Source organism: Leucoraja erinacea, chromosome 2, assembly GCF_028641065.1.
Source record: "Leucoraja erinacea ecotype New England chromosome 2, Leri_hhj_1, whole genome shotgun sequence".
In the NCBI taxonomy this organism is placed as follows: domain Eukaryota; kingdom Metazoa; phylum Chordata; class Chondrichthyes; order Rajiformes; family Rajidae; genus Leucoraja; species Leucoraja erinaceus.
The window spans coordinates 31,827,169-31,853,214 of NC_073378.1; the positions used below are offsets into that span (position 1 = coordinate 31,827,169).

General features: G+C 46.2%; 1 protein-coding gene across 4 annotated transcripts in view; it reads left to right on the plus strand.

Annotated features, from left to right (window-relative positions):
• Positions 1-25,683, plus strand: part of LOC129708531 (F-actin-uncapping protein LRRC16A-like) — a 301,981-nt gene extending 276,298 nt beyond the window's left edge. For 2 of the 4 annotated variants that reach the window (XM_055654335.1, XM_055654341.1), the window contains 5 exons: positions 4,901-4,979; positions 8,982-9,197; positions 14,634-14,777; positions 18,421-18,573; positions 24,178-25,683. In XM_055654335.1, coding sequence (XP_055510310.1) covers positions 4,901-4,979; positions 8,982-9,197; positions 14,634-14,777; positions 18,421-18,573; positions 24,178-24,362 — 777 coding nt within the window. In that variant the 3' untranslated portion in view covers positions 24,363-25,683. The remainder of the gene's footprint in view (positions 1-4,900; positions 4,980-8,981; positions 9,198-14,633; positions 14,778-18,420; positions 18,574-24,177) is intronic. The other 2 variants (XM_055654347.1, XM_055654351.1) reach the window with 2 other exon arrangements.
• Positions 25,684-26,046: the final 363 nt, after the last annotated feature.

A 26,046-nucleotide genomic window follows, 5' to 3' on the forward strand; every position in this document is an offset into this window, starting at 1 on the left:
CGAGACCCTTCTTCAGACAAGTGTGTACATTGTGTGTTTATGTGTGTTATACATTATATATATTATACATATGTGTGTGTATGCATATGTGTGTATCTATATGTATGCACACACATACGTTCTCCCCGTGATCGTGTGGGTTTTCTCCGAGATCTTCAGGTTTGTAGGTTAGTTGGCTTGGTGTGTAAATTGTCCCGAGTGTGTGTAGGATAGTGTTAATGTGCGGGAATCACTGGTCAGTGTGGACTGGGTGGACCCAAAGGTGCTGTATTTCTAACCTGGAGCATATATATATATACCCCTCCTATCTCTACTATATTTCTTAACTATATTACTAAAAGTCTGATCTTGACTGCTTTTGGCCCACTGTGGCCCGATTTCCAAGAGAACACCGCCACCTACGGCCGTCATTTTTGGCCACCTCGCTCAGAGCCCGCCTCCGCATTCCGGGACCAGAGGACTTTTCCCATTGATGTAAAATCAGAGATATATTAATATTTTTTTTAAATTCCTCATTCTCTCTGCTGCCCCTGCTGGAGGGATGGGGAGGGACTATAAAACCAGGAAGTGGTGTGCCTCACTCAGTCTCTGCAAGATGGAGTAAGCCAGAGGGTCACGTCTCTCTGAGCTCTGAATAACACTGAACACATGTCTACTCAACTGTGAGTCCCCTTAATGTGGTTTGAAAATGAAAATATGGTTTGTTTGAAGTAAAAAGGCACTGCCTGCAAATGGTTGTTTGGGTGTTTTGGCATTAAGTTAAAAGGCACTACTTACTGCAAATGGTGGTTTGGGTGTTTTGACCTGAAGTTGAAAGGCACTACTTGCTGTAAATGGTGGTGAGGGTGCTTTGGCTTGAAGTTGAAAGGCACTACTTACTGCAAATGGTGGTTTGGGTGCTTTGCTTGAAGTTAAACGGCACTACTGCAAATGCACTTACTTCCTGTGTTCACTGTCTACTGAACTGTGAGTTTGGTGTTTTGTGTGGTTTTATGGTGGTTATATGGTGGTTTCACCCTGCATGAAATGGTATGAAGCTGCATTTGAATTTGGTGGCCTTGCACCCTGCTAGAAATGGAGTTTCAAGGAATAGCCATGAGTCAACTGCCAGCCCACCAGCCGTGAGTGAGCTGCCAGCAGATCAGGCTTGAGTGACTGAGAGAGGTGGAATATTGCGTCGGGGGACCAGCCCTCCCATGTGAACATGGGACCCATGGCCACTTAGTCTAGTTTATATATATATATATATTTATATATATACTGTATCCACACACAAGGTGGGGGGGAGGGGGGGCAGTGTGGAGTTAAAGGGGGAAGGAGGTAGTGGGGGAAGGTTATGCAGTGACCTAGAATTGGTGAATTCAGTGCCATTACATTGGAGGTGAGGAGAGATGGGAATTCACCTTCATTAGTTCTAGGAGCAGAATTAGGCCATTCGGCCCATCAAGTATACTCCGCCATTCAATCATGGCTGATCTATCTCTCCCTCTCAATCCCATTCTCCTGCCTTCTCCCCATAACCCCGACACCCGTACTAATCAAGTCAATCTCCGCCTTAAAAATATCCGCTGACTTGGCCTCCACAGCATCCTGTGGCAATTTGCTCACTCGAGTGTCGGACAACGGACAGCTCGCCGTTGGCTTCCATCGTCGTCCAACATGTTGACAGAATTGATCGCCCGACGTGTCACTGAGTGCATCGTGTCGTCATTTCCGGTGATCGCCACGAGGAAGCTTCTGTCATGATCCCCTCTGTGGCAATGAATTCCACAGATTCACCACCCTCTGACTGAAGAAATTCCTCCTCGCCTCTTTTCTAAAGGTCCATCCTCTTACTCTGAGGCTTTGACCTCTGGTCCTAGACTCTCCCACTGGTGGAAACATCTTCTCCACATCCACTCTATCCGGGCCTTTCACTATTCTGTACGTTTCAATGAACCCCTCATCCTTCTAAACTCCAGCGAGTACAGGCCCAGTGCCGTCAAGCACTCATCATGTGTTAACCCACTCATTCCTGGGATCATTCTCATAATTTTCTTCTGGACCCTCTCCAATGCCAACACATCATTCCTCAGACATGGTGCCCAAAATTGCTCACAATACTCCAAATGCGTTCTGACCAGCACTTTATAGAGGTACAGAAACGTCACCCATTCCTTCTCTCCAGAGATGCTGCCTGTCCCGCTGAGTTACTTCAACATTTTGTGTTTTTCCTCAGCATGACATCACAGATTTTATATTCTAGGATCCATGACAGCCCGTGTGTGTTATATCATCTGCTTTTGACGTCTTTTATCCGGGCAAAATTCAGTGTCAAATCCCAGTGTCCCACATCGGCCTATTCCCTCTCCCCCCCGTTTTTCACTTAACTTAGTTTAGTTTAGAGATGCAGCGCGGAAACAGGCCCTTCAGCCCACCGAGTCCGCGCCCACCAGCGGTCCCCGCACATTAACACCTTCCTACACACCCTTGGGGACAATTTTACGTTTTCACCAAAGCCAATTAACCTACAAACCCGCACATCTTTGGTGCGCGGGGAAAACCCACGCATGTCACGGGGAGATCATACAAACTCCGTGCAGACAGCACCCGTAGTCGGGAGCGAACCCGGGTCTCTGGCGCTGCGAGGCAGCAACTCCACCGCTGCTCCACCCTGCCGTCCCTGTCAATGAAGCAAGTGCCCTTGAATACCCAACAGGGCTCCAATCAGTCTGCCAGCTATCCCTTCCCAAGGCAGCTCCAACAATGAATCAGCACGCAATGCTCTTTCCCTTCTAGCCAAGGGCCTTTGCTCAATTGATGTTTGGCTACAATCAATGCTGAGTACACTAACAATTCCCAATTAATTGTGTTATATTTTCCCCTTGTTGCTCATCCTTTAACCCATTGGGCACCTGCTCTTTTGATTCAGTGTTTTATTCCTTCATTCCTAATGCCTTTAGTTTAGTTTAGTTTAATTTAGAGAGACAGTGCGGAAACAGGCCCTTCGGCCCACCGAGTCCGCGCCAACCAGCGATCCCCGCACATTGACACTATCCTACACACACTAGGAACAATTTTATTACATTTATACCAAGTGAATTAGCCTACAAACCTGCCATCTTTGGAATGTGGGAGGAATCTGAAGATCTCGGAGACAACTCATGGGGAGGACGTACAAACTCCGTACAGACAGCATCCCGTAATCAGGATCAAACCTGGGTCTCTGGCGCTGTGAGGCAGCAACTCTACCGCTGCGCCTCCGTGCCCCCCACAGGCAAATGACACGGAGCGTTGAACATCGTAGACTGTTAAAGTGAAACCAATACTTTAGTTTATTGTCACGTGTACCGAGGTACAGCGAAAAGCTTTTTTGCTGCGGGCTATCCAGTCGGCGGAAAGGCAATACGTGATTACAATCAAACCATCCATGGTGTACAGATACTGGATGAAGGGAATAACATTTAATGCAAGATAAAGTCCAGTAAAATCCAATTAAAGATAGTTTGAGGGTCTCCAGTGAGGTAGATAGTAGCATCGACTCCACTACCTGATTGTGATAGGATGGTTCAGTTGCCTGATAACAACTGGGAAGAAACTGTTCCTGAATATGGAGGTGTGCGTTTTCACACTTCTGTACCTCTCGCCCCATGGGAGAGTGGAGAAGAGGGAGCGACCAGGGTGAGACTGGCCCTTGATTATGGTGCCGGCCTTGTCGAGGCAGCGTGAAGTGTAGCTGGGCTAAATGGAAGGAGATGCAATGCCTGTCCCTAAACCTCCTCCCTCGTCTCTGTCCCGGGACCCAGACTGTCCTTTCAGGTTCGGCAAAGGTTCATTTGCACCTCCTCCAACCTCATCTACTGCACCTGTTGTTCAAGATGTGGACTCTTACACATCGGCGAGACCAAACGTAGACTGGGCGATCGTTCCGCGGAACACCTTCGCTCAGTCCGCCTGAACCTATCTGATCTCCCGGTTGCTAAACACTTTAATTCTCCTTCCCATTCCCACACTGACCTTTCTGTCCTGGGCCTCCTCCATTGTCAGAGTGAGGCTAAACGCAAATTGGAGGAACAGCATCTCAAATTTCACATGGGCAGCTTACAGCCCAGTGGTATGAATATTGATTTCTCTAACTTCAAGTAACCCCGGCATTCCCTCTCTCTCCACCCCTCCCCCATCCGTGTCACACCAGCTTCTCGTTCTCACCCAGCAAACAGCTAACCATGGTCAGTTTCCTTTACCATTGTTACTATTTTGCATATCTCTCATTCATTTGTTCCACATCTCTCTGCATCATCGTCTGTATCTCTTGTTTCCATTTTCTGTGACTTTCAGTCGGAAGAAGGTTCTCGACCCAAAACGTCACCCATTCCGTCTCTCCAGAGATGCTGCCTGTCCCGCTGAGTTACTCCAGCATTTGGTTTCTATCTTCAATGGAAGGGAAGTTGCTTTGGGTGATACCAAAAGTCCCCAAATTAGTGTTTTCACAGCCTGCAGAATCTTTGGTTAAGTTTTGTTGAGTTTGGTATTATTGTCACGTTTGCCGAGGTACCGTGGAAAGCTTTTGTTGCGTGCGAACCAGTCAGCGGAAAGACAATACATGATCACAATCGAGCCATTCACAGTGTAAGGATGTGCTGTAGGAGTAGAGATTTAAGAGTGTGTAAAGATTAAAGGGTGTAGAGCGATTGTAACATGTTGCCGATGTTGGGGGAGTCCAGAACCAGGGGCCACAGTTTAAGAATAAGGGGTAGGCTATTTAGAATGGAGATGAGGAAACACTTTTTCACACAGAGCGTCAACATTAAGTTTTGAGCCTCTACATTGGAACTGCACCTTCAAGGACATGGAACTATTAAGGAACTGATTTGATTGTTTGAGCGCTAACATTTTTCCTGTAATTTTGGTGTCCTTTCAGAAACTAGAAAACGAAGCAGGAAATAAGGAATTTCATGAGAATTTGTCAAGTGCCGACCAAGTGGATGAAACGGGAAGAGGTGAGTTCAAGTTAAGAAAATTCAGAAGGGTGGACACAAAATACTGCAGTAACTCAGGCCGGCACGGTGGCGCAGCGGTAGAGTTGCCTCGCAGCGCCAGAGACCCGGGTTCGATCCCAACTATGTTCGGAGTTTGCACGTTCTCCCCGTGACCTGCGTGGGTTTTCTCCGGGTGCTCCGGTTTCCTCCAACACTCCAAAGATGATCAGGATGCAGTTCAATTGGCTTGGTATAATTGTACATTGTCCCTAGTGTGTGTGTAGGATATTGTTAGTGTGCGGGGATCGCTGGCCGGCACAGAATTGGTGGGCCGAAGAGCCTGTTTCTGCGCTGTATCTCTAAGCAAAACTCAGCGGGTCAGGCAGCATCTCTGGAGAATAGAAATAGGTGACGTTTCGAGTCGAGATCCTTCTTCAAGTTGAAGTTCTGAGTCTGAAGAAAGGTCACAACCCGAAATGTCACCTATTCCGTTTCTCCAGTGGTGCTGCCTGACCCGCTGAGTTACTCCAGCATTTTGCGTCTATCTTTGTTTACAACCAGCATCTGCGGTCCCTTCCTACATATTTGGACAGGTACGTGGATAAGACGGTTTTAGAGGGATATGGACCAAGCGCTGGTAGGTGGGGCTAGTGCAGATGGGACATGTTGGTCGATGTGGGCAGGTTGGGCTGAAGGGCCTGTTTCCACACTGTATCACACTAAGTTTAATAAAGCAAATCCTGAGGATGTGTATGCTAAGATTGCACACCAATGTAAAACAGGTACTAGTTCATTATTGCAGCACACAACGGTAAACATTTTTTGTGTCGGAAGGAACTGCTGATGCTGAAGATAGTCACAAAAAGCTGGAGTAACTCAGCAGGTCAGGCAGCATCTCAGGAGAAAAGAAATAGGTGACGTCTTGGGTCGAGAACCTTCTTCAGAATATTTTTCATTAGATTGTTGTGCCTAGTTTATTTGGGCAACTTTATAAGACTTTGGCTCGGCCGTATTTGTAGTGTTGAGTGCAGTTTTGAGCACAGTCCTCCTCCTCTTCCTCCTCCCTTGTTCACCCGTGGTCGGGGCCCTGACCCTCTGTAGTCACCGCTACGGACTGCCCAATGTTCAAGCCCTCTGGTCGGATGGTCGGAACGCCAACGTCGTGACAGGTCGAGCACACCCCGCGACCCGGAGCTCCCAAATCGGCCACCTCCTTACCGGAGACCGAGGCGCCAAGATGTTGTAGGCCTCAGGCCGGCGGTTGGAGCTCTTCTCCGGCGACCCCCGGCGAGGGATCGCCCGCTCCACGATGGTGAAGTGAAGTCCGCTCCACGCCTGCCGCCAGTGGTTCCACAGACCGTGACTTCCAGATGTTGTAGGCCTCAGGCCGGCGGTTGGAGCTCTTCTCCGGCGACCCCCGGCGAGGGATCGCCCGCTCCACGATGGTGAAGTGAAGTCCGCTCCACGCCTGCCGCCAGTAGTTCCACAGACCGTGACTTCCAGATGTTGTAGGCCGCAGGCCAGTGGTCGGAGCTCTTCTCCGGCGACCCCCGGCAAGGGGACAGCCCCGCTCCGTGATGTTAATGTTCCCGCCGCGCCGCCACTGAAGCTCTGGGCCCGACTACAGGAAAGACCGCACCAAACCAGCTGTAAGACCTGATCGAAGGACGTAAAAAGTATGAGACTCATAGGTAGGGCGGACAGTCAGAACCTTTTTCCATGGCTAGAAATGGTCAAAGACTGGAGGACGTACTGTAGGTTGAAGGTGAGAGAAGTTAGGCTTAAAGGAGATTTGCGGGGTAAGTTATTCAGGCAGAGAGTGGTGGGTGTGTGTGTGGTGCAGGCTACCGGGGGTGGTGGTTGTGGCAGAGGCAGATATATTCATAACATTTTAAGAGGCTTTTAGATAGGCACATGGATGGAGGGGGATGGAGGGGTATGGATCACAAGGTGGCAGAGAAGAATAGTGGCAGGCAGACAAACACAAGCAGCACGTGCAAAATCTTCAGAATACTTTTCATTAGATTGTTGTGCCCAGTTTATTTGGGCAGCTTTACAAGACTTTGGCTCGGCCATATTTGCAGTGTTGTGTGCAGTTTAGTTTAATTTAGAGAAACAGCGCAGAAACAGGCCCTTCGGCCCACCGAGTCCGCGCCGAGCCGCGATCCCCACAGACTAACACCGTCCTACACACACTAGAGGACAATTTTTTTTAACATTTACCAAGCCAATCAAACCTACAAACCTGTACTTCCAGACAGGCCTGGATAGAGTGGATGTGGAGAGGATGTTTCCACTAGTGGGAGAGGCTAGGACCGAAGGCCACAGCTCAAAGTGAAAAGACTTTAGGGCCTGTCCCACTAGCCGATTTTTTTCAGCGACTGCCAGCATCATTGACTGACGTACCAGGTCACCGAAAAAGTCGTGCTGTTTCCTCAAGTGTCGCAACATTTTTTTTGTCGCCGCTGGATTTTGAAATGTTCAAAATCTTTCGGCGACCCTGATACGTCAGTGAATGATGCCGGCAGTCGCCGAAAATATCGCCAAGTGGGACAGGGCCTTTTTTTTTCGGGAGGAGATGTGTTGGAATTTCTTTAGTCAGAGGGTGGTGAATCTGTGTAATTCTTTGCCACAAAAGGCCATGGAGGCCAAGTCAATGGATATTTTTAAGGCTGAATTCTTGATTAGTACTGGAGTTATGGGGAGAAGGCAGGAGAGTGGGATCGAACCTGAGTCTCTGGCGCCGTGAGGCAGCAACTCTACCGCTGCGCCACTGTGCCGCCAAGAGAATGTGGGGAATGGGGTTGAGAGGGAAAGATAGATCAGCCAAGTCTAATCCACCATTCAATTATGGCAGATCTATCTCTCCCTCCTTACCCCGTTCCCCACTTTCTCTTGGCGGCACAGTGGCGCAGCAGTAGAGTTGGTGCCTTACAGCGCCAGAGACCCAGGTTCGATCCTGACTATGTGCTATCTATATGCTATCTACTTAAGAAATCATATGTATAAATTCATCTGCAGGATAAATGACTAAAAATGTAATTATTGTGACCTTGTCAAAAATAAGGTTTAGCACGACACGCTACGAATCCCAGTTGTGGAGACACTGGTATCGTTGTCTCGTTGTAAGACATTGATCATTCTTTTTATACTGGATTTTAATTCATGTATTGTGCTTTTTTTAATATATAATTTATGATGCCTTTATAAGTGATATACTAAGATTTTATGTATTTTATGCTGTTTTTAATATGCAATGCATTTTTATATAATGTTGTCCCTTGTCTGGACCTTGATTGTTATTATTATTATTGTACGAAGTTTGCACGTTCTCCCTGTGACCACGTGGGTTTTCCCTGGGTGCTCCGGTTTCCTCCCACGTACCAGTGATGTGCGGGTTTGTAGGTTAATTGGCTTCTGTAATTGTCCCCCTCGGGTGTAGGAAGCTGAAGTGGGAAAACATGGAACAAGTGCACAGGCGATCAATGGTCAGCATGGACTCGATGGGCCGAAGGGCCTGTTTCTACACTGTACCCCCAAACCTTAAACTCTAAACAAGACTTTATTGCTTGGAGTGCAGGAGGATGAGGGGTGATCTTATCAAGGTGTATAAAATCATGAGAGGAATAGATCGGGTGGATGCACAGAGTCTCATGTTCAGAGTAGGGGAATCAAGACCCAGAGGACATAAGTTTAAAGTGAGGGGGGAGAAAAACTTAATAGGAACCTGAGGGGTAACTTTTCACATCAAGGGTGGTGGGTGTATGGAATGAACCGCCATTGGAAGTAGTTGAGGCTAGGACTATCCCAACTTTTAAGAAACATTTAGACAGGTATATGGATAGGACAGGTTTGGAGTGATATGGACCAAGCGCCGGCAGGTGTGACCAGTGTAGAAGGGGCATGTTGGTCGGCATGGGCAAGTTGGGCTGAAGGGCCTGTTTCCACGCTGTATGGCTGAGCATTCTCTGCATCAGATTCTTAAGAGAACAAAATGCACTGCACGGTCTTTGTGTTTCTCAGCGCTTCTTCTCGCCCTGTTAGCCAAGGATCAGAGGGGAGATCCCGCAGTAACTTCACCGGAGGTACTCGCGAAGCCCGAGCCCAAGACCGAAGTGGTGAAGCCGAAAAGTTCCTCCAGCACACCCACCAGTCCGAAAACGCCGCCACAGATCCCCAAACCCAGCAACGTGGGTCGTCCGAGTATTCCTCAGAAGCCCAGGCCCAGTTGGAGCGCAGGTGAGTGGACTCAGTATTGTAGCTCCACACATCCAGGGTTGGCCCTTCTCTCACACAGGGGGCGGCACGGTGGCTCAGCGGTAGAGTCGCTATGAGACGCCGTCAGTAAATGCTGGGGTAACTCAGTGAGACAGGCGGCATCTCTGGAGAGAAGGAATCATAAGGTCAAAGGGAATAGGAGTAGAATTTGGCCATTCGGCCCAACAAGTCTACTTCGCCATTCAATCGTGGCCGATCTATCTCTCCATCCGAACTCCATTCTCCTGCCTTCTCCCCATAACCTCTGACACCTGTACTAATCAAGAATCTATCTATCTCTGCCTTAAAAAATATCCACTGACTTGGCCTCCACGGCTTCCAAACTCACCGAATAGCCGCTCTGCCGAAAAGTCAAATAACGGACATGACATCGCCGGAGGGGGGGGGGCGCAGGGACTTGTCAGCGATTGGTCCAGACCCCCGCGTCCATCACATCACTGGCCGGTGGAGACGGGAGGGTGCGGGTTATTTTCCCACACAAGCCATAGGTGACTGGGCACTCTGAACCCGAGCACCAAGTTGTAAGCGGCCGAAGGAGCGCATCCCTCGGGACAGCCCCCACTGTACCATGGCCACGGCCGCCCTCCGCCGCCCTCTGACTTCTTATTACTGCATTACTTCTAGAAGTTCAAGTTCAAGTTCACATTTAGTGTCACATGCACCAATTAAGGTACAGTGATATTTGAGTTACCATTCAGCCATACAAGTAAAAAGAACGCAAAACACAATAAATTTCACATAAACATCCACACAATGGAATCACCATTCCTCACTGTGATGGAAGGCAATAAAGTTCAGTCATCTTCCTCCTTTGTTCACCCGTGAACGGGACCGTTGCCGACGGTCCGCTGTTCAAGCCCTCTCGTCGGGATGTTCGAAACTCTGGCGTCGAGACGGAACGGAAACATTCCGCGGCATGGAGCTCCCGAGTCGGCCGCTTCTTACCGGACACCGCGGGCTTCACGGTGTTAAAGTCCACAGGCCCCGTGGTCGGAGCTCCATCACTGGCGATCCTCGGCAACGGATCACCCGCTCCGCGATGGTAAGCCGGCACCGCGCTTGCGGCTTGAAGCTCCGGGCCGGTCTCCAAGAAAGGCCGCACCAATCCAGTTGTTAGGCCGCAGGGGGGGACGGAGATGTGACATGGAAAAAAAATCGCATCTCCGGCGAGGTAAGTGACTGAAAACGGTTTCCTGCTATTCCTCCCCCCCTCCCCCCACCCCCCACATAAAAACATACCGAGAAACATTAAAACATACATTTTAGACACGCTAAAATTAAAAAAAAAGTCTAAATAACACACAGGCTGCTGGCGAGGCATTACATAGAAGCATAGGAGCAGGAGTAGGCCATTCGGCCCTTTGAGCCAGCACCGCCATTCTATATGACCATGGCTGATCATCTAAAATCAGTACCCCGTTCCTGCTTTTTCCCTCATATCCCTTGATTCCTTTAGCCCTAAGAGCTAAATCTATCTCTCTCTCGAGTGAATTGGCCTCCACTGCCTTCTGTGGCAGAGAATTCCACAGATTTGCAACTTTCTGGGTGAAGAGGTTTTTCCTCATCTCAGTCCAAAATGGCCAACCCTTTATTCTTAATGAATTCTCTGCCACAGAAGGTAGTTGAGGCCAGTTCATTGGCTACATTTAAGAGGGAGTTAGATGTGGCCCTTGTGGCTAAAGGGATCAGGGGGTATGGAGAGAAGGCAGGGATAGGATACCGAGTTGGATGATCAGCCATGATCATATTGAATGGCGGTGCAGGCTCGAAGGGCCGAATGGCCTACTCCTGCACCTATTTTCTATGTTTCTAGGTAAACTGTGTGACCCCTGGTTCTGGACTTCCCCAATATCAGGAACATTTTTCCTGCATCTTCCCTGTCCAATCCTTTAACAATTGTATATGTTTCTTCTGTAAGATCCCCTCGCATCCTTCTAAATTACAGTGAATACAAGCCCAGTCGCTCCATTCTCTACTCGACTGTAAGGATTTTCGGAATCTCTTATATAATTTTTCTCACTACTATATTTTTTCCTTTCTGTACTAGAGTCTCGTTCATCCTCTGCTGATGTTTAAAAATCCTTCAGGTTTACTGCACTTCCTCACAACGTTATAATTTGTAATCCAATACTATCTCTCCTTTGTTTAAGAAGGAACTGCAGATGCTGGAAAATTGAAGGTAGACAAAAATGCTGGAGAAACTCAGCGGGTGAGGCAGCATCTATGGAACGAAGGAAATAGACGACGTTTTGGGTCAGTTTCGAAACCGACCCGAAACGTTGCCTATTTCCTTCGCTCCATAGACGCTGCCTCACCCGCTGAGTTTCTCCAACATTTTTGTCTACCTACTATCTTTCCTTTGTCTGGTAGGTATTTGTATCTCCACGCAAAGTGAGGGGGGAAAGATTTAAAGGGAACCCGAGGGGCAACTTATTTCTCACAAAGGGCGGTGGGTGTATGGAACGAGCTGTCGTAGGAGGTATTCGAGCCAGGGACTAGCACAATGGTTAATTAAACATTTCGACAGGTACATGCGTAGGACAGGCTTGGAGGGAAATGGACCAAAACGCAGGCAGGTGGAACTAGTGCAGATGGGGCATGTTGGTCGGCGTGGTCAAGTTGGGCCAAAGGGCCTGTCTCCACACTGTAAGACTCGATTGAAAGATATTAATTCATAATTTCTAATATTAAACATAAGTAATATAACATAACAGAAATTCAATATAACATAACCTTCAATGTTAACATAAATAAATAAGAGGTTCAGATCTATTTTAATGATGGTTGGTTACATACTTTGGACTGCCGCTGCTTTGCCCAATGGAAGGTGGTTCAACAGATTAATGGTACTTTTCATTACACTAAACCCGTTTGTGCATTTAACGGAGTACCTCAAGGGTCTGTACATTAATAACATATGTAAAGTATCAAATATACTGAAATTGATTATATTTGCCGATGATACGAATTTGTTTTGTTCCGGTGACAATTTGAAGCAGCTTTTGGAAGTCATCACATCAGAAATGAATAAATTAAAACAGTGGTTTGATGTCAACAAATTGTCTCTAAATTTAAGCAAAACAAAGATTATGCTAGTTGGAAAACATAAAATAAACCCTCAAGTACAATTGAAAATAGATAACATAAGTATAGAAAGAGTATATGAAAATACATTTCTTGGTGTGATCTTAGACCACAAAATCTGCTGGAAACCACATATAAACCACGTCAAAGCAAAACTGGCAAAGTCTATAGCAATATTGGGAAAATCAAGACACATTCTGGACCACAAATCATTACATACTTTGTATAATACACTCATATTGCCATATCTGAGTTACTGTGTGGAGATATGGGGTAACACCTACAAAACCAACCTACAGCCGTTATGCATATTACAAAAAAGAGCAATAAGAATTATCAATAACATTGGATATCTTGAACATACAATTTATTATTCTTAAAGTCACATACATTGAAGTTCACTGATCTGGTTAAATTTAAGACTGCGCAAATCATGTACAAAGCAAGAAATAATTTACTTCCAAGAAATATACAAAAACTGTTTATGGAAAGACAGGGTGGGTATAATTTGAGAGGGGAACATAATTTTATAAAACTCAATGTCAGAACAACTCTTAAAAGTATGTGCATAGCAATCTGTGGTGTGAATTTGTGGAATGGTCTGGAACTGGAGATAAAACTTAGCACAAGCATAATTCAGTTTAAAAAGATGTACAAAAACACTTGTTTAAAAGGATATTGGGATGAGGATAGGTGATTGTGATATTTGTTATACTGATTGTATTGGGAAGGGTGATTATAGAGTGATGGGTTGTATATATGACTAAGATACTGTATAGTATATGAGGGTTTTTTTTCTTTTCTTTTTCTTTTTTGTATGGCTTTGTAAATATTTGATTAGTGTTCAAATGTAAATAATTTGGTGTACATATAGTGGCTGGTGTACATATGGTGTACATATAGCTGCTAAATTTGTATGAGATAATTACAAGCAGTTGAATAAGGGGTGGGAATTAATAAGCTTTGGCTTCTTCCTGCTCCTTTTCGGACACATATGATTTCATTTATTTATAGATATTGTTTATGACACTATAAATATGTTTGTTTTGTTTTTTGTATGGTTTCACACTTGCTTTTTATTCTTTTATCCTGGCCGAAATAAATAACTAATAAATAAATAAATAAATAAATAAAACCGGTGCCCTATATGTGGTGAGCTTGTGCATACTTTGTGTGCAGTAAGCAAAAAAAGGTATTTCACTGTGACATGTCACATGTGATAATAAACTATCAAACAATCAATGGATCGGACATGGTGGCGCAGCGGTAGAGTTGCTGCCTTACAGCGAATGCAGCGCTGGAGACCCGGGTTCGATCCCGACTGCGGGTGCTGTCTGTACGGAGTTTGTACGTTCTCCCCGTGACCGGCATGAGGTTTTCTCCGAGATCTTCGGTTTCCTCCCACACTCCAATGACGTTCGGGTTTGTAGGTAAATTGGCTTGGTAAATGTAAAGATTGTCCCTAGTGGGCAGTGTTAATGTGCGGGAATCGCTGGTCTGCGCGGATCCGTGTTTCCGCTCTGTATCTCTAAAGTAAACCAAACAAAATTCGATAAACAGTGTTTTATTGGGATCACTGGGGCGGCATGGTGGTGCAGCGGTAGAGTTGCTGCCTTACAGCGCCAGAGACCCGGATTCGATCCTGACCAGGGGTTGCTATCTATCCGGAGTTTGTACGTTCTCCCCGTGACCACGTGGGTTTTCTCGTGTGCTCCGGTTTCCTCCCACACCCCAAAGAGGTGCAGGTTTGTAGGTTATTTTGGCTTTGGTAAAAAAAAATTGAAAATTGTCACTAGTCTGTCGGATAGTGCTAGTGTTCGGGGATCGCTGGTCAGCAGGGACTCAGTGGGCCGAAGGACCTGTTTCAGCATTGTGTCTCTAAACTAAACTATTTATAAAGTATCAACCAATCAAACAAAAAGAAGGGTCTCAACCCGAAACCTCACCTAATCCTTCTTTCCAGTTATGCAGACTGCCCCGCTGAGTTACTCCAGCATTTTACGTAGATACATAGACAATAGGTGCAGGAGTCGGCCCTTCGAGCCAGCACCGCCATTTTGTGTCTATCTTTTGTCTAAACCAGCATCTGCATTTCTTTCCTACTCAATACTTGTCCAAATCTTTTTTTAGACGTCGGGATAGTACCTGGCTCCAATATCTCCGACACACAAAATGTCTTGAAGAATGTTTTATTCGGATCATTGGGTACAAAAAGACACTATTTTATCTCGGTCAACCACTCGCCTTGTTCGGAGATAATTTAATAACAAGCAATATTGACAAGAATTATACCTTTGTTATTCCTTTTTGTAGAGGAAACTCCAGAATCGCCATCTGGCCACACTTCCCCCAAAGTTGCTCTGGTCCCATCTGCTCTAAGGCGAATACCATCAGACAGAGATGGACAGGGCAGTCCACCTTTCAGTGGGCCCAACAGCTGGTCATCATCACATGAAGGTAGGTGGACCTTAATGGTGGGCCAAGTGGATCTTCTGATCTTGAGGGGGAGGAAGGGCTGCTTTGACTGCTTCACCAAAGTATAATTGAATGATACAGCAAACAGTAACATTTTAACTGTGTCATCCACCACCTTACCTGTATCTCAAAAGACCCACGCCAGTTTTTTTCCAAAAGAAGCTCAAGATTTCAAACAGTGTTCAAAAAGTTTTAACAAAAATCCACATGGTGAACTAATTTGTCTGATTGGAGACTGGTAATGTTGTGGGATGCATTCAGTGAAAGAGTTACAAAGTGGTGACGTACAACGGCAATAACATCTGTAAAAGATCATTAAGTGGATTAAAAGTGGATTAAACATAATGGAAAATATAAATTCAACTCAAATACAGGGAGCCCTCGTTATGACAGACTTCTTTATAATGGATCTTGGTTATAGTGGACTGTCTTTAAGCACACAGGCTGCTAATTGCATTGCGGGAGGCCATAGAAATTGACGATGCTTTGAAATTGACCAGGCATTGAAATTGAGAAGGCATTGAAATTGACAAGGTGTTATAGACAATAGACAATAGGTGCAAGAGTAGGCCGTTCGGTCCTTCGAGCCAGCACCACCATTCAATGTGATCATGGCTGATCATCCCCAATCAGTACCCCAAACAGCGGACGACCTTTCATGTTAAACATTTTTAGCTGTCAGAAAGAACTTTGTATTTGAAAACAACTTGTTGTTGAAACCCACCAGGTGGTTGGAGCGAATCCCTTACTCGATTACAGTGGACAATCGGCAATAACAAACTCCATCCCCCCACTATGGTCCATTATAACGAGGGTTTACTATAAACTCAATTGTGTATCTATCAATAATGCAATTAATTAAAAAAGTTATTGCAATTGTACCGGCCACCACAATGTGTGAATCATCATGTACGCATTTTACATTACAAATGTTTTTTTTTTGTATTATTGCAAAATGTGCATTTCATACATGTATTTCCATTGGTTGCCTCCAGTAACTGCAACACACGTAACCTTTCAGAGCTGTAATGAAACTCATTACTCCGACCTGGAAATTCAAATGATGCTTTGTGGTGATTTAAAACCTATACAAGCATCAAAGGAATTTCTATGCATTTTAATTTCAGACTGATTTGAACACAGTGCAACATTGGTCAACTGTACAAATCTGCCTTCATCACAACAAATATATCAAGCGAGGAACAAGCTGCCAGAGGAGATAGTTGAGGCTGGGACTATTCCAACATTTAAGAAACAGTTAGACAGGTACATGGATAGGACAGGTTTGGAGGGATATGGGCCAAAGGCAGGCAGGTGGGACTAGTGTAGATGGGATATGTTGGCCAGTGTGGGCAAGTTGGGCCAAAGGGCCTGTTTCCACACTGTATCACTCTATGACTCTCGAAGCAAGGTTATAAGGTTATAGAGGAATTTCCAGAGGTTGGACAAACTTGGATTGTTTTCACTGGAATACCAGAGGTTGAGGGTAATCATTTAAGGAAGAACTGCATGTGCTGGAAAAATCAAAAGGAGACAAAAATGCTGGGCAAACTCAGCGGGTGAGGCAGCATCTATGGAGCATCTATGAAGACCCTTCTTCAGACTTTCTCCCTCTTTCCCCTCCCCTTCCCAGCTCTCCCACAGCCCACTGTCTCTGCCTCTTCCCGCCCCTTCTTCCTGCCCCCCCCCCACCTCCACATCAATCTGAAGAAGGGTCTCGACCCGAAACGTCACCTATTCCTTTGCTCCATAGATTTTTGTCTACCTTTGAGGGAAATCATGCTAGAAGGCATAGATGGAAGGCATAGAAAGGGTAGGCTGGATTTAGATGAAGAGAGGCCCTAGGCTATTCCATTTGTGCGGCCCCTCCCAATCCCCCACCCCCAGGACGAGAGGAAGATGGAAGAGTCCACCAGATTGACACCGATATGCAGCCGAGCGTGGCCAATGAGATAAGGGCTGGAAAGCTGCACTTTTTATTTATTGCCAGTGCTAGTGTCGAGTTATCGGCTTAAAACACTATTATTCTAGAATTTAAAAAAAAATTTCGGGATTTTTTTAACTCTGGGGAAAAAAACACCTTGGCCGAAGGCCCCCGAGATTTTGAGGCCCTAGGCTTCAGCCTATGAAGCCTATAGGTAAATCCGGCCCTGCCGAGGCCCCCCTAGATCTTGAGGCCCTAAGCTTAAGCTTGTGAAGCTTATACGTAAATCCGGCCCTGCAGTCAGAACCTTTTTCCTGGGGTGGAAATGTCAAAGACTGAAGGCTGGATCAATTTGCTTTGTTGTCACAGGCACCAAGTTACAGTGAAAAGCTTTTGTTGCGTGCTATCTAGTCAGCAGAAAGACAATACATGATTACAATCGAGACATTTACAGTGTATAAATACATGATAAGGGAATAACGTTTAGTGCAAGATCAGGCCAGCAAGGCGAGAGTAAAGCCTTAGGGTGAGAGGGGCAAAGTTTAAAGGAGATGTGCAGGGCAAGGTTTTTTACACAGAGAGCAGTCAGTGCCTGAAACGAGCTGTGAGAGGTGGTGGTGGAGGCAGATACGATAAAGAGGCTTTCAAATAGGCACATGGATATAGAAACTCTGGGGTAGCACTGTTGGTAAGGAATGAAATTCAGTCCCTTGCGAGGGGTGGCATAGAATCACGAGATGTAGAGTCAGAATATAAAGGAGGATTGTAAAAGCTTCTTTAGGTATGTGAAGAGGAAAAAAATAGTTAAGACAAATGTGGGTCCCTTGAAGACAGAAACAGGTGAATTTATTATGGGGAACAAGGAAAGGGCAGACGAATTGAACAGGTACTTTGGATCTGTCTTCGCTAAGGAAGACACAAACAATCTCCCAGATATACTGGAGGACAGAGGACCTAGGGTGACGAATATTACTAAAGACCTAAACCCCATTTTATACATTTTTATGTTTTAAATCCTTAAAGGTTCATTCACAAACATAGGTTAAGTCAACATAGTCCCCCTTCAAGAGGCAGGGTGTTTAATTGTCACGTCCCAGATAGAACAATTAAATCATTACCCTGTTAAGGCAGCTTTCTGCGGCATTACAGGGAAGGTAGACAGTCAGAACCATTTTTCCCATCTTAGGAAAAACAATTACCAGATAGCCCAGTTTTACGGTGAGAGGGGAAAAATGTGAAGAACTAGTCTGTACAGAGCAAGTCTTTTGCACAGAGGGTGGTGGATGCCTGGAACATGCTGCCGGGGGGGGTGGTGGTTGAGGCCGAGACGTTAGTGATCTCCAAGAGACTTCTGAACAGGCAGATGAATACGGAGGGATATGGATTAGAAGGCAGATCAGTGATGGTCTTGGCATCATGTTCAGCACAGACATTGCGGGCCGAAGGGCCTGTTCTTGTGCTGCACTGGTCGACGTTCCATGTTATGCTGGGGGCGGAAGGTTAATGATTATGTACGGGCAGATAAGAGTTGGTCTTTGGCACCATGTTCGGCTCGGACAATGTGGGCTAAAGGGCCTGTTTCCTGTGCTGCGTTGGTCCACGTTCTATGTATGTGAGTGTAACTTGTTACTGCACTGATTGTGTTTATGAAGTGAAGGTGATAAAAGTGACCTTTCCCCCTCCCCCCCCCCCCCCTGGTAGAGCTGTTTGGACTTGAAAGTAGGGCTGACACAGAGAGTGATTCTGAAATGGCAAAAAATGGAGCACGTATCAAAAGAACGCTGAGGCAATCTTCAACTGGCGGGGTGAAAGATGCAAGCGAGACTGAGCGCAAGAAATTCCAGCCATTAACTGGTTAGACATTTTGCCTTGTGGGAGTGGGTAGTGGTGATGAGGTTGGCACCAACAAATGTTTATCTGTTTTTACCTCAAGAGGCACCCACACAAGCAATGGTCACATAGATGACTAACTCAACGTTGGCGGTCACTGCGCCAGACACCAGGGTTCTATCCCGAATACGGGAGCTCTCTGTGTGGAGCTTGTACGTTCTCCCCGTGACCACAAGGGTTTTCTCCGAGAGCTTTGGTTTCCACCCACACTCCAAAGACGTGCAGGTTTGTAGGTTCATTGGCTTTGGTATAAATACAAAAATGGTCCCTAGTGTGTGTAGGGTAGTAGGCCGGTGCGGACTCGGCGGGCCGAAGGGCCTGTTTCCGTGCTGCATCTCTAAACTAATCTAACCTAAACTACACTAAATATAGAGGAAGGAACTACGGATGCTGGTTTAAACACAAAAATACTGGAGTAACTCAGCGGGACAGGCAGCATCTCTAGAGAAAAGAGACCTGAAGAAGGGTCTCAACCTAAAATGTCACCCAGTCCTTCTCACCAGAGATGCTGCCTGTCCCACTGAGTTACTCCAGCATTTTGTATTAAATTAAATGTATGACCAACTAAATATATGAATAACTAAACATTATTCACATTATTCCCTTCCACAAGTTCCAGTAGCAGAATTGGGCCATTTGGCCCATCAAGTCTACTCCGCCATTCAGTCATAGCTGATCTATCTCTCCCTCCTAACCCCATTCTCCTGCCTTCTCCCCATAACCTCTGACACCCGCACTAATCAAGAATCTGTCAATCTCCGCCTTAAAAATATCCATTGACGGCCTCCACAGCCTTCTGTGGCAATGAATTCCACAGATTCACCACCCTCCGACTGAAGAAATTCCTCCTCATCTCCTTTCTAAAGGTACGCCCTTTTATTCTGAGGCTGTGGCCTCTGGTCCTAAACCAGGGGTTCCCAACCTTTTTCGTCCCGTTTACCCCTGGCAACTTTTCGAAAGTAAATTTACCCCCACCCTGTTTCGTTCAGTAATTTGAGTTTACATTTCCACCATAATAAAGCAACCGATAACGGGGAAATTTTAAAACACTGTTTTTAAACTTATTATTTTAAGTTCTAGAATCAACAAATTTAGACAATAGACAATAGGTGCAGGAGTAGGCCATTTGGCCCTTCTAGCCAGCACCGCCATTTAATGTGATCATGGCTGATCATCCCCAATCAGTACCCCGTTCCTGCCTTCTCCCCATATCCCCTGACTATTCTGTGACATATCTATTTTTAAGAGCCCTATCGAGCTCTCTCTTGAAAGCATCCAGAGAACCGGCCTCCACCGCCCTCCGAGACAGAGAATTCCACAGACTCACAACTCTCTGTGAGTTCCACAGACTCACCACCCGTGGGTAAATTTACCCCGAGTTGGGAACCCTTGTCTGAGACTCTCCCACTGGTTTCTAATTGCATGTTGGATTGCTCAACAGCCAGCTGGTTTTTAGAAAATAATCTTTGCTAGACTGTGACACAAGGGGGCTTTAGGAGATTTGGGCTGGTAATGTTCTCTCAAGACAAATGCAAAAAATAACATTACAAGGAGCCAGTTGTAATCTTGTGAACAACTGGTCTTCCTCTGGTTTGTTGGTGCCATATTCATGTTTGGAGGCATATCATTCTCATGGCTTGCATTCGAAAACTTTAGTATCTTATTCCCTGTCTCAGGTTAATTATATTTGCTCAAAATGAAAGCAATGTGATCAAATAATTGCCGTTGGCCTCTATTGGACATCAATAACATTCATGGTTGCATGGCGGCGCAGCAGTAGAGTTGCTGCCTTACAGCCCCAGAGACCCGGGTTCGATCCTGACTGCGGGTGCTGTCCGTACGGAGTGTGTACGTTCTCCCAGTGACCTGCGTGGGTTTTCTCCGGATGCTCTGGTTTCCTCCCGCACTCCAAAGACGTACAGGTTTGTAGGTTAATTGGCTTACGTAAAATTGTAAATTGTCCCTAGTATGTGTAGGAAAGCGTTAGTGTGCGTGGATTCCTATTAACTAAACGTTTTTACACATTATTCCCTTCCACAAGTTCATAAGCTCTAAGAGCAGGATTAGGCCATTCGGTCCATCACGTCTACTCCGCCATTCAATCACGGCTGATCTATCTTTCCCTCTAAACTCCCATTCTCCCCATAGCCCCTGACACCCGTACTATGCCTGTCCCACTGAGTTACACCGGCTTTTTGTGTGTATCTTCGATTTAACCCATCATCTGCAGTTCCTTCCCACACAATATATTGTATTGGGCAATAGTCTCTGGAAATATATTGGAGTGCTCCATCATGTAATCTATCTATCTCTGCCTTAAAAATATACATTGACTTGGCCTCCACAGTCTTCTGTGGCAATGAATTCCCCAGATTCACCACCGTCTGACTAAAGAAATTCCTCCTCATCTCCGTTCTGGTCGGTGCTGACTCGATGGGCCGTAGGGCCTGTTTCCGCGCTGTATCTCTAAACTAAACATCGGCACGGACATTGTGGGCCGAAGGGCCTGTTCCTGTGCTGTACTGTTTGTCCTCTTTGCATATTGGAACAAAACGTTTTAAGTGAATAGAAATGAAGCTGACTTCTTGATTCAAATCTAAGCTTCTTGAATGGACCAGGGAAAAGGATGCTATCGTTTTCCAGCTTTGCTTTGATGTTCGTTGTGGTGGTGATTTTATTTTATTTCTTTTTAACTTTCAAGCTTCATTCGAGTATTATGTGTACAGGCCTTGTCGCTGGAACTGGCAACATTTGTGTGTTATTTCATTTGTTTTCTTCACGATCACCTGTGGGCAAACATTGTGTGCTGTATTTCCCAAGGGCAATAATAAGGCCCAGTAATGAACTCGTGAAAGATACATTCCACGGGCGGCACGCTGGCGCAGCAGTGGAGTTGCTGCCTCACGGTGCCATCGTTGCTGCCCGTTCGGAGTTTGTACGCTCTCCCCGTGACTGCGTGGGTTCTCTCTGGGTGCTCTGGTTTCCTCCCACACTCCAAAGAGGTGTGGGTTTGCAGGTTAATTGGCTTCTACAAATTTATCCCTGTTGTGTAGGATAGAATTAGTGGATAATCGATTGCTGGTCGGCACGGACTTGGTGGGCCGAAGGGCCTGTTTCCGCACTGTATCCCTAAACTAAACTCATTTAAGGGGCTGTCCCACTGCGGCGACCTAATTGGCGAGTCCAGAAGAGTTTGCCCTCGACTCATACTCGCAGCATGGTCGACAAGAGGTCCTAGGAGGTCTTTGTAACTGTCCTTCATGCTCGAAAGTAGTCCCCACGTGCTCGAGGCCTCAGCTAGGTCGCGGCGTATTGTTCAACATGCTGAAAAATGCCCGTGAGTAAATAAAGACCGCCATGGAAAAAATCGATACTTTTTTTACTCGTAAGCTTAGTTGAAGTAGATCGTAGTAGGTTGGCATGACTGCCCCTTCCAGGCGCCCTGTCAGCCGTCCAGTCCCGGTGCCGCCGTCCACCAGACCCCGGTTGCGCCTCCAAATCTCCGGAGGTCAGGACGCAGCAGCGCTCCATGTAAAGGTAGTCATAGACAGTCTTCATCATAGTCGAAGGGAGTTCGAAGGAGATCGAAGGAGGTCATCTTCACTCTCTCCACTATTCGGTGTCCGATTTTTCCGTATCAGGTCGAAGCTAGTCTTCAACACAGTCAAAGGAGGTCTTCAAACTCTCCTAAATTCTTCTAAACTCGCCAATTAGGTCGCTGCAGAGGGACAGCCCCTTTAATCTGTGGAATTCATTAAAAATTGCTTGATATCTTTTCATTCACCTTATTTGCTTTGCGTCACTGTACATGAGGGTCGCCACGTACAGGGCGCCGACAAAGACACAAAGTGTTCAAAGTGGTCCCCAATGGGCCCTTGTTGTTCTCGGCAGCCCCACCCCTCTAGCCGGGTCCCTACTTGTTCTCACCTTGACCACCCTCCGGAACCCACCGCAGTCCCGTCAATATTTTTTAATGTTTCCGAATGGCAGAAATACATGTGTGTTTTTAACAGCTGGATAAGCTTCGGGATACGAAACAGTCAAAAACGTACCCTACGCATCACTTTCAATCTTTGCCCCTCTGCCCGCTAACTTTAGTTTTTGTTTCAGAGTTATAGAAACATGGAAACAGAAAATAGGTGCAGGAGGAGGCCATTTAGCCCTTCGAGTCTGCACCACCATTCATTGTCATCATGGCTGATCATCCACAATCAGTAACCCATGCCTGCCTTCTCCCCATATCCCTTGATTCAGCTAGTCCAGAGAGCTCTTTTAAATCCATCCAGTGAATTAGCCTCCACTGCCCTCTGTGGCAGAGAATTCCGCAAATTCACAACTTTCTGTGTGAAAAAGTTTTTTCGCATCACAGTTTTAAATGGCCTCCCTTTTATTCTTAAACTGTGTCCCCTGGTTCTGGACTCCACCAACATTGGGAACATTTTTCCTGCATCTGGCTTGTCCAGTCCTTTTATAATTTAATAAGTTCCTATAAGATTCCCTCTCATCCTTCTAAATTCCATTGAAAACAAGCCCAATCTTTCCTCATATGGCAGTCCCGCCATCCCGAGGGATTAACCTTGTGAACCTACGCTGCACTGCCTCAATAGCAAGAATGTCCTCCCTCAAATTAGGAGACTAAAACTGCACACTATACTCCAGATGTGGTCTCACCAGGGCCCTGTACAACTGCAGAAGGACCTCTTTACTCCTATACTCAAATCCTCTCATTATGAAGGCCAACATGCCATTAGCTTTCTTCACTGCCTGCTGGACCTGCATGTTTACTTTCAGTGACGTGTACAAGGCCAGCCAGGTCTCGTTGCACTTCCTTTTTTCCTAATATAGCACAGAAACGGGCCCTTCGGCCCACCAAGTCTGTTTACCCCTCGGATTCCTATTAAATCTTTCCCCCTTTCAACTTAAACCTGTGTCCTCTGGTTCTCCCTTCTCTTACTCTGGGCAAGAGACTGTGTGCCTACCCAAACTATTCCTCTCATGATTTTATGCACCTCTATATGATCACCTCTCATCCTCCTGCGCTTCAAGGAATAGAATCCTAGCCTACTCAACCTACTCAGACCCACAAGCCCTGGCAACATCCTCGTAAATATTCTCTGCACCCTTTCCTGACTTGATGACATCTTTCCCATAACACGGTGCTCAGAACTGAACACAGTCCTCTAAATGCAGCCCTACCTAGAAGGGTGGCAGGGTGGCACAGCGGTAGAGTTGCTGCCTTACAGCATCAGAGACCCGGGTTCGATCCTGACTACGGGTGCTGTCTTCAGGGAGTTTGTACGTTCTCTCCGTGACCTGCGTGGGTTTTCCAACAGATCTCCGGTTTCCTCCCGCACTCCAAAGACGTACAGGTTTGTAGGTTAATTGGCTTGGGTATAAAATGTAAAAATCGTCCCTGGTGTGTGTCGGGTAGTGTAAGGGTGCGGGATGGGCCACCGGTGGGCGCGGGCTCGGTGGGCCGCAGGGGACCGCTGTGTCCCCCGAACGAAATCACATGCCATCGCCTTTAAATAATCCTCTTCTGTCTCACTGTCCTTAAATATCCACCAGCGCGCCAAAGTTCGATGACGGATGCAAGCTCCAGGCAGAACGACGAGAGCAGGGCGGACCGACCGGCCGATGACCAGGAGAGGACGGCGAGAAGGGAGCGGCAACACTCGAAGACGGAGGGGAAGAATGGCAGCAAGTCCAGCGACTCTGGAGAGGAGGGGGACAAGGATTACATCTTTGTATAAAGGCTACTGCGGGGGGTGGGGAGGGGAACACAACAGCACAAGTGCACACAATGAAACAAGGCAACCAGGGTGGACAGAAAACCTCTCGTGTTTCCACTCATCAGCCAAGCATCAAACAAATAGCGTTTTATTTTACACAAAAAAACTGGAAGACAGCATTGGGGTTCCTGGCTCTCAAAATTTTAGTTTTAATATGATCCTTTAATATAATCTACTACATTAATTTTACTGCATGCTTATAATGTTTTATCTTTACCCCAATTTTATCGTTAATCCGTTCCCGTTGCTTCCCAATTCGGAAGATAATTTCTCTTACACTGGAATTTTTAATGTATCGCAGCTTCTAAAGGGGGGGGGGACACACACACACCAGGACATTGGAAACAAGGCGAGGAAATAGGCACAAAAAAGCTGGGGTAGCTCAGCGGCATTTCTGGAGAAAAAGGAATATGTGACGTTCTGGGTCGAGACCCTTCCTCAGGGGAGAGGGAAAGGAGAGATATGGAGAGAACAAATGAATGAAAGACGTGCAAAAAGAGTCTCAATGATAAAGGAGGCGGGCCATTGTTAGCTGTGATCTAATGAAAACGAGTCACAGACAATGAGACTCAACAGGGCGACTTTGTAGCTGAGGTGGGGGACGACCTAGGTGGGGGAGTGATGGAGAGAGGGAAATGCAAGGGGCTACTTGAAGTTAGAGACATCAATAATCTTACCACTGGGTTGAAAGCTGCCCAAGCGAAATATGAGGTGCTGGCAGGAAACCTTTTTTTTTGTGGGGGAGGGGGTGGGGGGGAGGGGTCGGCTTCTGTATAATATTCTGTAAGTTAATGGATGATAAATATGCCTGTGTTTGAGAGACGTGCACACAAGATATATTCCTGAATGCAAGCGACTAAGCGGAGTAATGCTAAAAACCTGAGCACAGTAACAAAATAGATTTGTATAATTTATTATAAATAAGATCGGGGAGCTTGGATAAGGGTTTATAATACTCCAGCGGGGGGGGCCTTTTACCCTCGTGATGTACAGGTACCTCATTTACCTTGAGTACACAAGTTGAGGGCGATACACACTCTCATAAGCACACAAGACTATACGGGGTGTAACTTTTAGCAGTTTCATGTAATGGGCTGATGGAGCAGGGAAGTATGTTCTTAATTTTAATCATTAGTGTAGCAGATGATTTATACCGACTTTTACATCTGGAATAATTTTATCAGTTTTGCCCCACGGCGACACCAGCTCACCGTTGGTTCGTCCCGGTGTGGGTGGGATTTCCTTGTGTATATATTTGTACCAATAAAGAGAATGATTCATACCTTTGCTACCTCTGGCCTTGACTATTCATCAGCTGAGCGTTTGTTCGACGGCACTGGTCCTGCACTCGCTGGAGATTAGAAGAATGAGCCGGGGGAGGGGTGTGGGGGGGAACCTCATTGAAACGTACCGAATAATGAAAGGCCTGGATAGAGTGGATGTGGAGAGGATGTTTCCGCTAGTGGGAGAGTCTAAGACCAGAAGGCATTATTCAGAATTAAATGACATTCCTTTAGGAAGGAGATGAGGAGGAATTTCTATAGTCTATATATGAATCTGTGGAATTCTCTGCCACAGAAGGCTGTGGAGGCCAAGTCCGTGGATGTGAATCTATCTATCTCTACAGCAGAGATAGATAGATTCC